This window comes from Calliopsis andreniformis, chromosome 5 (assembly GCF_051401765.1).
Source record: "Calliopsis andreniformis isolate RMS-2024a chromosome 5, iyCalAndr_principal, whole genome shotgun sequence".
Classification (NCBI taxonomy): domain Eukaryota; kingdom Metazoa; phylum Arthropoda; class Insecta; order Hymenoptera; family Andrenidae; genus Calliopsis; species Calliopsis andreniformis.
Window position 1 is genome coordinate 2,484,809 of NC_135066.1, and position 13,375 is coordinate 2,498,183.

Consider the following 13,375-nt stretch of genomic DNA (forward strand, 5'->3'; position numbering starts at 1 on the left):
GTTACCAAATGTACCGTTTCACTAAACCAACGAACGCTAATAAACGCTCTGTCTTATTAAGCAACTTTATAATAATATCACGTAATTCTTGCGGCAATTACTCTACTTCTTATAAACGAGAATTCTAATTACACGAAAAGCTCTACACGGTACTACTTTATTACTGTGGCGGAAAATTTGAAAATGTTCGAAAACTGCCCTACTCGATCACGTCTGAACACGTTCAGTTCCTGCTGCCCTCTGACGACCGTTCACGAACTAACATCCTCAGCAAATTTCGTTGCCATGACAATTTTCCCTTATTTATCGAAAAACTTCGATTTAAATTCTAACATTCTCCGTTACAAGCAAATACCGATAACTCGTTGAACGGACCACAGTAACTAGCAATACTAACCTCAATCTAGCTTTAAATCGCGTGTGAGGAATTTTGCATTTAAAGATGCACGAGGCAGACGAAGAGGAATTTGAAAGTTACGAAAGTTCATCCACCCTCGTAGAAGTGGTGGATGATCGCAAACCAGAAGTAGAGAAAGACAAAGATTTAGACCATGAGGGTCTCACACGGATTACAGAGAAAGCGATAAAGGAGGTGCAGCAAAAACTGGGTCTAATCAAGTTATGTTGGCCCGAAGTCGACCTTAGAAAGGATCTTTACCTGAAGTCGCTCCCCAGCAGATATTGTTCCCTCAGCGATAAGGAGAAGGTGCTCGCGTGGTACGCCGAGAACTTCCGTCAACAATTCTGTGCGAAACATCCCGATCGGAAACCGCTGCTGCTCGTGTGCGAAAACGAGTGCGGAGTGCAGGTGAGCGAGAACGTTAACGATCATTACCGAAACTAGCCAAACCGCGGAACGTCCGTTTCCGTATTCCGCGCAACAGCGAAGGAAACGATCGAGGTACTACGCGAGTCGATCGACTAAATTGGAAGTTATAAAATACGAATGATGGCAAAGGAAGATTTTCTCGGGAAAAATCCTACGAATTAAATAGTCTTTTTATTTTTCGTGATCATGTTAAATTAAATCGCTTTTAAATATTAAATTATAGATGTCAATCGAAAGACTGGGATACTAGTCATCACTCATGTCGCTTAGGAATATTTGTATAATTAGTTTTATTTTAAATCGACACCTTTGCCCATGGAATCGAAGTTTTTAGCTTTCAAGGAATGAGCGAGAAAGTTCGACTTGAACGGAAGTGTCGGCAGTCGATGTTGGCGCCCTTTTCCCGCCACGTACAGCGTGAAGTTTGTCAACTGTACTTCGTCGATTAACTTTTCGAATGTACCAAGATGGCGAGCAACGGTAACGTGCGTGGAAACCGTTCGCGCGATTCAAACTCGTTTTAACGTGTATAGAAGTGTTGTCAACGGTTCAAGAGGCTCTTTAATTTTGTACGTAACATCCGATATATTTGCATTACACAGTTTTCTGCACATTACAACACCTGTCACTCGTTTCATTTTTTTAAGCATAACGTAACTTTCGTACAAATCGAAACAACGCTTTAGAACGGTCGGTATTGTTTTTTTTTTTCTGTTAGAAAAGCTAGGTCTCGTATTCATTTCTCGTTACTCCCCCGATTTTCGATGCATTTCTATCGTCGGTAAAGGATGAAAGTTAGGAAATATGCGAATATGTTCGTGTTTTATTTTTTCTCGGTGTATTCTCTTGATAAATATTTTCGACTCATTGTACAAAGGCATTATTCTCCATATAAAAATTAAAACGTGTTATAAATAAAATTATCGATATTACCATTTAAAATTTTTGTTCTGAGTCGTTCAAGGTATATAGATTTTTTTTTAAATTATTTATTATTATTTTTTTCTTTAAAGGTAACGAGGAATGTCGTCTTTGAATAGAATTCTAAGTTCTCGTCTCCGTTTCCCTTTTCGCTCTTTCGTTAACTATCTCTCTCTTTCTCTCTCACTCTCATCTCTTGCGCTCTTTCTCTCACACGCTTCTTCTTTAATTTAACTAATGGAAATATAACTGCGTAATAGGAATCTTTCTAATACACTCGAACCTTCTCTTCTACGATCTAAATAATAAAAATAAACTTCGCTATACATTTATTCGTACATGCTTCAAACGTTCTACAATACAATGGTATGCACTTCGCGTGCAAGTGCACGGTCACAGTCTTATTTACACGCGCTGTCCCGTCCGACAGCACTTTCTTCACTTTGGTTTCCTGTTCTGTGTGTGTGTGTTACGTGTACGTGTGCGCGCGTGTGATGTGTTTTGTTTTCATAAATTAAACCTTCGCCAGCAGCAAAATTATCCCTCGTTTTCAAGTACCTAACCTCGATAGGAACAATTGTTGCAACGTTTGTTAATGGAGAAGCATCGTGACGAGAGGAAGGGAAAAGAAAATAAAGTAGAAGAAAATAAATAAATGCTTCGAACGTCTGAAGGATTTTCGAGGAGCGATCGATACAAAACAAAATGGCGGTTCGATTGATAGACGATCAGTTTTGCGGGGCGATGCAACATAAAAATGAAAAGGGAGAGGAAAATAAATATTTGAGGGTAATCTTGCTGTGGCGAAACGCCGGCAAAGAATAAGAAAAAAAGAAGTCGAGATACAAAGTGTCTTTATATAGTTTAAATCGCTCTCTTGTGCAGAAATTCGTGTCTACGATTATCAGACGAAGTACGCTGCCATATCCGGAACTGTACACGTGGCAGGGGTGCGGAAAATTCGTCAGCGACTACATCGAGTACGAGCCGCTGGAGAAACCACTTAACATGGTAAGTGTGAGTCGACAGTCTGTTTTGTGTGTATTCTCATTTTGTTCGTAGTTCACGCCGAACGAATCTTACTTCGGTAAAGCTAAGCGGTCGAAGGTCCTTAAGTATATATAATATATATATATAATTTCTCATCGATATAACAAACATCGCGTCTTGTCATTTCACATCGGTATTACACGTTTTCCTCCGTGCGTCTCTGCATAGTTTTTGTTTTTGTTTCTTGGACCATTTAGTTTCGTGCGAGTCGCGTGCACACATTAAACTTTAATATTCTTATTTACCGTACGTAAATAACCCGCTAACAGAACGAGAGAGGTAGAACTGTTTGGGAAAAAGCGCAATGTCCACAATTAAATATCGTGAAGCAATCTTTCTCTTTCGTCTCTTGTCTCTTTTAAATATATATGCTCGCGCAACAATCGAAAGTAAAACGCGACTAAAGAACGAAGATACAAGTTTCCGACCGAGGGTAACCGTCACTTCGCGATTACCGACTCGCGACTCTTTTTTTTACCAAACACAAAGGTCGCGACGGTGCCATGGAAACACCACATAAACATTAAATGGCTCTCGCGAAGAAAACATTCGAAGGTTCCCAAGGTCGGAGGCCACGCGCGCTTATCGCTAACGAATGATAGAGTTGATCGATAATTAATACCTCTCCTACGGACATCTTAATTTCTATTATAATTACACAACAGTCCATTCACGAAATTTGGTATATTCTCTTATGTACAACGGTTGTCGATAAGGAAACTCGCGATCGTAGCGACCCTATTTTGATTCGGCCCGACTCCCAAGGTAACTCGACAAAAAAAGAACGGAACGAAGGAAACACAGATGACCTCAGAGTCATCTTTCCGGGATGGGGGAAGAAAATAAAACGATCGCACGTGGATCTTTCGAATGACGAAATCGTACCAAAACCGAGTCAGAGAGTGGGGGGTGGGGAGGGGTTGGCTCTTTCTCCCTCTCGCTCGCTCTCTCTTTCTCTCTCTCTCTCTCTCTCAGTCACACACACTTGCGAATCGGAGAACACGAGTACCGACGTGTGCGGATGTCGGAGGATCGAGAAATCAAACGAAGCTAAACCGAGATGGGGGTAAAAAGTTCGACGAAAGGAGTTTGACTGCGTGTCGCGTTTGAATAGTATATGAGAGGAGAAGACGGTCCCTCTAATCTCTCACTCTACCTACATCCTCGTCCAACCGTCGACCCGACGGCTCGCCGCCGCTAAACACATACACACTCTTCTCCTAAGGATATATATTTAGCATCACAGCTTCTCTCGTCCCTTTCGCCTACTTTCTGCTTTGTTTCGCGCTGGACGACGACTTCTTCCTACACGCCTTCAGATTGTCCAACAGATATTTGAACTGTATGATCTGGAGCCGCGTGACGGCGGGCTCCGAGCACTTGTCCAGCCACTTGAAGAACTTCTCGCCGTGCTCGATCGCCTCCTCGGTGCTCCCCGGCACGTCTCCTCCAGACTCCACCTCCTCCTCCTCGGCGGTGTCCATGTTCAGGCTACGCTTCACGTTCTCGTTGTTGTTGTTGTTGTTGCACAGCACGTTGTCGAGCATCGCCCTCGCCTTGCTCGGCGACTTCTTCGCGACCGGGCTCGGCGCGAGCTGCGTCGGCGTCGGCGTTATCAGCGGGAAGCTGCACTGCTTGTACCACTGCCAGAACCACGAGCCATCCTGCTGATTGATGCTCGGGTTGAAGCTGGCCGACTGCTGGCCGAGCAGCTGTTGCTGCTGCGTCAGCCAGAGCCAGAGCGCCTCGTCGACCTTCTTGTTGCTGCCGCTCACGTTTCCATCCTTCTTCGGCTTCGAGGACCGCTGCATCCCGCTGCTGTTCTCGTTCGTCTTCCGCGGCGAGGCAGGGACCGGCGTCGAGGGCGCCTCCGCCGCGGGAGGAAGGCTCTTCCTCGTGCACGACTTCGAGACGACAGAGTCCATCTGTGCCGGGGCGATCGCCGAGATGCTGTGCCTCTTATTAGTAACAGCGCCGTTCAAACTGTTCGCCGTTACGTTCGTCAGGCAGGGGTTGCTCCCGGCGCCGCTGCTCTTCGTGTACTGCAGCCCGTTCTCCACCAGGCCCACCGTGCTACCGTGCGAGGATAACGCTGGCGACATGCTCAGAAGGTTCTTCGCCAGGTTACCAGTGGCGCCGGACAACAGGCCCAGCTGCTGCAGCAGCAGCGAACTATTCTCGGGTCTCATGCCCGCCATGCTAGTCATCAAGCCGACGTAATCGATCTTCGGTTGCTTCCCGTCCTGTTTACCATCAGAGTCGGTGCAAACATCGCTACCGACGAACGACGTGCCCGCGCTGCTTACCGACGTCTGCTGATCCATCTTCGACTTCTTCGCGCAAGGACCCTCGTCCTCGCTGGACAGGTTCGCGGACCCGCCAGCCAAGTTGCCAGCGGTCACGTTCGCGCCCGAAGAGGACGCGGGCGAGTGCGCCTCGCTGTCCGGCGTCGACGAATTCCTCGCCATTCCTCTGATCTTGTGCTCAGACTTGCACCATCCTCGCAGCGTAGACTCTGGCACTCCGATGTCTCGAGCCACCGATGCCTTGCTCTCGCCTTCGTGGACCCTCTGGATCGCGTCCATCTTCTCGGAAGCGGAAAGTGCCCTCAAGGGCCGCTTGCCCGGCCGCGCCGATTCGCCCCTCATTCCGCCGAGGCGACTATCCTTGCCTTCTCGCAAACGATCCTCGTAACCGTCCTCCGTCGTCGTGACGCCCTCGTCGCTAGCTTTCGGATCTATTTTGGTGGCTTTGCGGTCCCTGGTCCGCGACCTATCGCGACCGTCCAATAGCCGATGATCGAGCTCGTCGACGTAAACGTCCAGATTCGTCGTCCTTAGATCCAGGGTGGAGGATTTTTCAGATGCTCTCCCGGTGGAATATCGAATTCTCGTCTCCCCTTTCTTTCGAACTTTCCCTCCCGTGACAACTCTTTTCCACGGGGACGCGAACACTCGCGCACAGATACACCGATCTTCTTTTGTCCTTTGGTAAGGTCTCCTTGTTCAACGTTTCGCCGTGTCCTCTGTCTTTGGCACGCGAACTGTCTCGGTCCGTCGGCGGACTGTGGTCGTGTCGCGACGCGTCACCGTGGCTCGCGAGCGGTCTTGTGACGCGCGCGAGGAGCCGATCGATCGACGTTCACGTTCCAGATCGCGCCATCCGACTATATCGGGCCTGCGTGTGGACACGCGAGGAATTCCAATTGCTCGACGAGACGTCCGGGGGACGACGCAGCACGCACGACGTGCTCGATAAAGAAAGAGGATCGCGAGAGGTCGAGCCTCGAGGCACTGGCGAGAGAGCAGCGTTTCTCGAAGCGGTTCGAGCCTAGGTGTTCCCAATCGAAGATCGATGATATCTCTGGTCGGTGTCGAGGCGACGTTGACGTGTGGGCAGGTGCGACGAAGGCAACGGTAACACGAAACGGCGATCCGTACGCCGTACCGTTGCCACGGCGTGTGGCGGCGATTCGTATCTCGCGCAGTAGTAAATAATACCGTGTGTAAACGTGGTTACGCCGGTCGGGGGAGGTCCTCCTCCGTGGAATAGCACATGCGCTCACAGAGAGTAATAAAGAACTTTTTTATGAATGAAACAACTCGGTCGGGCGGTTCCCCTCCTCGTCTGCTGCCCTCCCCCTCTCTTCTTCGCCCTATCTCTCTCTATCTTCGCCGTGAGCGCGCTCGCTCTCCTCCGAACTCGTCCTCGGCGCTAGCGCGAGTAAAACGGGGCACGTTGCTTCGGCTGTTCCTGCTCTTCGTTCCGCGGGCACATCAGCCAATCCGCGGTCCGCGCGGGAAACGATATTATTGCTGTACCACGAGGAATAGGGGTGTGTGGCCGACTGGTAGGAACGAGACGCGGCGATGCGAGCAAGATGGAGCACTCCTGGCGCGACGAAGACGGCGATAGACCCACACGGGGAGAGAGGTCGCGCCGGCAGTCGGATCAGTTATTCGCGCACACTTCGCCACCGGCACTGGCTTCCGTTCTCCTCTCTTGCTGCACGACAGATACTGGCGTTATCCTCCGTCCCCACTGTGACAGAGGTAGATCCGACAAAGAACGGCCGAAAAAAAAGTACACACAGTGGTAGTCTCTCGACGAGGACGCGGTCGTCAAGGACGAACACGTCGCACTGTTTCGCGAGGACACTGTGTCGGAAGAGAGCCTCTCCCCAACAGCTTTCTCCTAATTTCCGTCAAACTTCTTCTTTTCTACTGCAACTCGTTTCATGTCTCCGCGATCAATTCGACACTCGAACCCTCGACGGACACTGGTCATCAATTCTCACTGTCTTTACACTCGGCTCCCTCGGCGAAGAGAGACAGCCGTCTGTGGCACCACTCGTGTGACTCGCGGCGCGAATGCAACCGCGGGGCACGCGTGCAAGGGGTTGCACGAAACGATGGTCGCGTTTTAAGAAGCGTGCTCACGCACCGGCGATCATCACCTGACGGTGGATCGACCTCGACTGAACCGCCGGTGTCGGTGCGCGTCGTTCTCGTCGCCGTTGGCTTCTCCTCTCGCGTTTAAAACTGCTTTTCGGGAGGGGGGGCCGCGCGTCGCTTCCCTCCGAGCGTCGAACCTCTGCTGATCGCCGTTCGATCACAGCCGATCCGCCCGGTTCCACGGCTCGCAGCTAACTGTTCCCCCCGTCAGTGTGTGTCCGCTGCCGCGGTGGTGGTTGCGTGCTTCGGCTACGTCTCTGTGTGTGTGTGCGTGTGCGCACGGCGTATTACCACGGCGTATTACCACGGCGGGGCGCGCCAACTCTAGTCGAACGCACGATGCTCTCGCGACGAATCGCGACGCTCAACTGCGGCGGTGGTCGCCGCTGCCGGCTTTCCGCGGACTCGCGACGCCGCGCCGTCCTCTCTCCCTCACTCGCTCCCTCTCTCTCGGGCGAGCGCACAGGGAGCGCCCCCTGCGCGCCCCTCCGCGCCCCGACGTCGCCCGCGACGCGCTCTCTCGCCCGGACTTCCCCTCGCCGTGCGGCACCGCGCCATTCGGCCCTCCCTCCCCTTCGCGCTCGGAGCGTCGCAGCCCAGCTTGCGCGCCTCGCCTTGCCATGCCATGCCATGCCTTGGGCTCGCCTTACCATGCTTTGCCATGCCGCGCGTCTTGCTTCTGCCCTCTCTCTCCTTCGTGACGAGCTACCTATCGTCCCTTCCTGACCCCCCCTGCGACCCGCTAACCCCTCGTCCTAGCGGTTCTCCTCTTCCTTTCGTCCCTCGGTCGCTTCCTTCGCGTCGAACAGCGCGCTTCTATCCCTCTCTCGTTGTCTCTGCTCCCCTTGCTCTCGTACCCCTCTGCACCCTTATCCAGCGAGACCCCTCTTCAAGCCGCGACCCTCTCTTCGACGACCTCTCTTCAACCGTCGTCGTCGTCGTCGTCGTCGTCGTCGTCGTCGACGTGGACGCGTTGCCGTCGTCGCGACGAACGAGCGTCGCGAAGGTGACACCGCGGGGTCGCGAGGATTCATCCCCACTTTTGTGTGTGGAGCTTCTTCTACCCCAGAGGAGGCTTTCCAGGAACGACGAGAGTTTCCCGGAGAAGAGAGTTCGTGGAACGCGCGGCCCCTTTGTTTGTCCACGCACGCGGGCGACTTCGAGTCGTGCTCGGCTGAGCTTCCGGTCCGGCCGCCTCGGGGTATTCGTGCGCAGGGAGCAGGAAGAGGGCTGGGCCATGGCGAAATTTACGAGCGACGCGATTTTTTCGCGCGACCAACGGCTCCGTTTCATTTCCACGGGAGGAGGATCAGACCGCCGGTCTTCTGAGCTCTTCTTCTGAGGAGGTACAGAGTGTTTCAGGGATGTGGGGCGGAATGAACATTAGGATTGCCGCACGAATTCTCTCCTTGAATATGATGTAGGAAATTATGAGATAAGGAAAAAAAATAACAAATGGTCTATTGGATTGTGTTGCTAATGGTGCCTTTAGACTAAGGGAATGAATGTTCCCTCTTCTCCCACCTCTAGCAAACTTCAGTTATTATGAATGAACGAATGCTCGTGTCACTTGAATTTCGCTGAAGTGGGGGGACAAATGAGTACTCGTTTATTTAAACGCACCATTGCATCCATTTCGGATCTAGGACCTAGACCTGTACCAATAGGACACCCGTTATTTTTTTTCGCTACCTCCTAATTGCCCTCGCTATATCCAAGAAGGGAATTTCACATGGCAACCCTGACTGAGACTGAGGTACCGTGAGTTAATGATGTAAGCCGTAAGCAGATTCGGTGGAAAGTGGAGTCTGCGCGCGATAAGGTTGCGCCGTTTTGTTTTTAATGGAGGCGATCCACGTGCCCGACGATAGACCGTCGTTTTTATACGACTCTGACGCTGGATGATTCATTTGTCTCCTCTCTACTGCGTTTCAACGCGCCTGATGTTGCGATACACTGGGCGGAATTTCTATCGGACTTTGGCACGGGGATTTCGATTACACGGGGCTTTCTCCGATTCAATGTGCTCCGTCTGGAATTCTTGGCAGTTTCATTCATGGTTGCGTGGAGTAATATTCTGGGCGGTGCTAATGAAACTATTACTTGTCCGTAATTCGCAGAAGCATACGGTTGTGTTCTTCGTATCTGGTTTTTGCCACCTTTCTTATTATGTGCCATACCATTCACTCGTGAGCATACCATGGCTAAAGAATTATAGTTTCTAGAAAAGTGAGATGATACCGGGATTTAGCGAGAACAGTTCTTTTTATAGATATCATTTCAGCAATCTCATTAAGTCATCTTATTTCTCATCGATCCTCAAAATCTCAGAAATTTCTTCGAGAAGGGATAGAAAAGTCACTCAAGAGGTAAACAATTCTCTCCACGTCTGGTTAATTATAGATACTATAATACACCTATAACTTTAACCATCGCAATTTCTCAAAAATAGAATAATCCTCCCTGACAAAGTTCACAGAATGACCTGACATCTCAAACACTCTTTCTAATTGACAAAAGTGTGATCAACGATCCTCTTCAACAGAAAACAATATCGCCGACAGCAGACGCATTAATCATCGAATCGCCAAGGGATCCCACACCCAAGGATTCTCGCCCAACATTTTTGAAAGGCCTTGTAGAGGGGCAAGGGGAGGGCGGGCAGAGCGAACCCGTGGCGAAACCCTTAAATCCGACCCGCCTCCCCCTGCAGCGGCGCGGCCCCAAGGGGAGAGCCGGATTTATGAGCGCGCGGCCTAAAATCCGTACGTGAACGGCGGAGTTACGGAGCGGGCGAGGAACGCCGCGGTAATTCGCGGATAAATTTACCAGGTTCGCTCGCTGGCGCGCGTATTTACCGCGGATAAGGCCGCGCATCCACTGGCCGAGCAAAATAATCGCGAACCTTCGCGAATGGGAGTTGACTTTACTGAAAATGTAAGATGAACCATTTCAGAGTAGTTACTGAAGTCTTGGAGGGACACTTGATTATGTTCTGACACTGGAGTTTATGAATTTTTCAGTATTTTTGAGGATCGTTAAAGATAGGGGTTGTAAACTCGCGAATTTGCTATATCCACATACATCTACCTCTACGCAATTTCACGTAATCAATCTTCACCTTCTAACAAATCAAGAGCCTTTAAATTCCTCTCTCCCTTTAAATTCAAAACTAGAGCTACTAGATCTCTATGGTCACTATGAACATTCGATACCTTCTCTGTTTTCACTGTCAGCTTACATCTACCACTATTGCCCTTTATTTTCATTCTCGTATAACTAAAGCCTCTCACCCACGAATAAAAAAGTAAACGAACGCATGAAAATTGTGTTACTCAAAATTGTATTACTTCTGAAATACACGTGGAATATTTATTCTCGAATCGTGGGCGACCAGTGTATACGCGGCTTAAATCACGAACACAGCACCGTTGCGACCGGCACCTACGTCGATTTCTTTCTCGCGACCGAGGCTGGCCTCCTCCCCAGCGCGATAATTATCGCGCGACCGGCCCTCCGTCGAGTCCCACTTCGCAGGGAACACGAGCACGAGGCGCTGCGACGCGTATTACCTGCGCTCTCGGCCCACGGGCATGGCGTGCCGCGAATGCTACGGATTTTTCGGTCGTTCCAGAAATAATCGTGCCCCGAAATAATCGGGCCTCGCCGCGCGTGTAACGTTAAAGGGGAACGCGGGAAAAAGCCTGTTCGCGTTTTATGTAACCGTCGCGTCTAAAGGGGACGGCGAAACGCGCCGCGGCTTTAGGGGGGAGGATCGATCGATGGACGTCGATGACGATGGGGAAAGCGAGAAGAAAACCGCGTGACTGTTTCGTTCGCCGAGAATCGGCCCGAGGATGGGGGACAAATTTCGGGGATTTTGGGGAGGGACATGGGAGGACAATATTTTTCGTTTAAAGGGGATCTGGATTTGGGAGGCTTCTATGAGGTATAGAAATGAAATGGGTGATTTAAAATTGGGGTAGCTTTGTCTGTGGTTCGAAATGAACGTTTTCCCGCCCTTTTCGGGTTTTTCGAAGATTACCTGGTAGAATGATGAGTAGAATGGGGATTATTCGTAATAGTAAAATCGTTTTTGACATTCCGTGAATGGAATACTGAATTTCATGAAAAAGGGTAGATATTAAATTAATTTCTACACATATCACTCATGCTAGCTAATGAAATAAGGTTTCTTTGACCTTTTCGAGCCACCACCTCCGCATCCTACATAAATAAATTTTTCAAGCTACAGTACTTCAGTCCACAGCGAAGGCAATAAAAAAGAAAGGACTTACGGAGTTTCATTATTATTTGAAATGACATTTACCTATCTCTGTGGACCTAGTTCGAACCCAAATAGCATCGCTTACAAAGCATCGCAGAAAGTGGTTCCAAACATCCGGTCCCCTGGATGCCCCACTACAAATTCGCCAAAAAAAGTAATCAAAGCCCAATTAACAAGACTGCAGCAAGAGGCCTCTCCGGCCGTTTCCACGCGAATCTCCTCTTTCCAAATACAGCCTCTCCGGCAGCCAAAGTTCGCTCCACTTTTTCATCGGCCCACGTATGCGCTGTCCCCGTGTCGCGTACGTGAAGCGTACGTGAAGCGTACGACGGCGGTGTTTATCGATAAATTGGTGGCACGAAAGGCCGGGTCGCGTACCGTTATCGAGTAAGCGGCGTTACGAAAATATTTCGAACGCACGAGATCGAGAAGATAGCCGGGGCGCGGAGCGGACGTCACCGGATACACCTTATCGATCTCGATATCGGTGCTTCGAAGAGAGAACGCCAGCGAGAGTGAGCGAGCGCGGGAACGAGAGCTCGATGGAGAGAAAGGGAGAGAGTTGCCGCGAGCGTGAAGGGGACAGAGGGACAGGGAGAAGCAGCGCGGCGGAGAGAGGGAGACGCGGTTGGACGTACGGCAGCCGATTAACGAACGGAGAGTCGCGCAAAGGGGAAAGGACGAAGGCGTGAAAGAGAAAGGAGAGAGGAGAGGAGAGGAGGGCAGGGGAGGAGGAGAGGGCAAAATCGATCGACACGTCCTCTCTGGTACGCGGCGAGGCGCACTTTGCGCTCCGCGCACCGACAAGACGAAGCCAGACCGTGTGCTCCTTCGCCACTCGAGCCGGTAACCCGTACAATTAATTTTCACCTGCTTCCCTCGCGGCTCGGCCTTTCGCGGAAGGATGTGCGCGACGAGGACGCCGCGAGAGGCAGAGAGAGCGAGGGACACCGCACCGCGTGCACGCGCGCGCCTTTGCCACACGCGAGAACCCGAGACCGCGTACGTGTGCGAGCGTGTGCGAGCGTGTGCGAGCGTGTGCGAGGCTACGTGACGCTCGCCGTCTACGGACTTAACGGTCGCGATCGTTCCGCGAAAAAGACACGCGCCTGTGCCGGATGAGACAGGAGAAAACGGCCTGGATTAATTTTCGACGCGGTCGATACGGTGGATCGCGAGAGATTCGAGGCAGCCCGCGGTCTATAGGCGCAAGCTTCTTTGGGGGTTGGAGACCGAGAATAGAGTCGAATGGAAGCTGGACAGTTGCTTCTTGCTGTGGGTTTCATGCGGATGAGATTGTGAGGAGAGAATAGTGGATAGTAGAAGCTCGATTAAAGCTTATTCCTGAGTTACTCGGAGTTTAAATACAGCTTTCAGAGAATTGGAATTGGGGAAACTGAAATAAATGTATGGGGAAACTTTGAAAGTTTGGAAATTAATCTGATACGGATATTCTGAAATATAATAGAATAATCTGAAATTTTGGAAACTGGAATTCAGTTGCGTTAAGCCGATATTCGAGATCCCATTATACTGATTTTCGGGAGAAAGTAGTACATACCTAGAATTCTGATGTAGAATAAAAATGAAATGCTACTGAATTCCAATCCACCTATCAATTTTAAGTCAGGCTTTACTTCAGTATCCGTACCCTCTATATTAAACTGACCATTATCAGAAACTTGATCGCACGTCTCATAGCGACAATCTCATTAACCCCGGATCGAACCTGCATCTGCCATCGTTCCTGCCGATCTTGCCGAATAATTCGTTAATAATTCTTAAAAATGCCTGCACCTGCACCTGGAAAGAATATTATAATCGCTCAACCGC

At 50.3% G+C, this 13,375-nt stretch overlaps 2 protein-coding genes across 2 annotated transcripts in view; one reads left to right on the forward strand and one right to left on the reverse strand.

Moving 5' to 3' along the window:
* Positions 1–442: 442 nt before the first annotated feature.
* The window catches only part of LOC143179815 (dynein regulatory complex subunit 7-like), a 150,577-nt gene continuing 137,644 nt past the window's right edge, over positions 443–13,375 (forward strand). Inside the window, exons 1-2 of the mRNA XM_076379195.1 lie at positions 443–808; positions 2,636–2,761. Of these exons, the coding sequence (XP_076235310.1) occupies positions 443–808; positions 2,636–2,761 (492 nt within the window). The remainder of the gene's footprint in view (positions 809–2,635; positions 2,762–13,375) is intronic.
* On the reverse strand, positions 3,821–5,777 carry Dan (protein distal antenna). The gene has a single exon (XM_076379196.1). The coding sequence runs from the start codon at positions 5,446–5,448 to the stop codon at positions 4,066–4,068; it is 1,383 nt and encodes a 460-aa protein (XP_076235311.1). The 5' UTR covers positions 5,449–5,777; the 3' UTR covers positions 3,821–4,065.

Bases quoted from the DNA above. Each gene is read 5' to 3' on its own strand.
- Dan (XM_076379196.1), bottom strand. From the start codon at position 5,448: ATGAGGGGCGAATCGGCGCGGCCGGGCAAGCGGCCCTTGAGGGCACTT.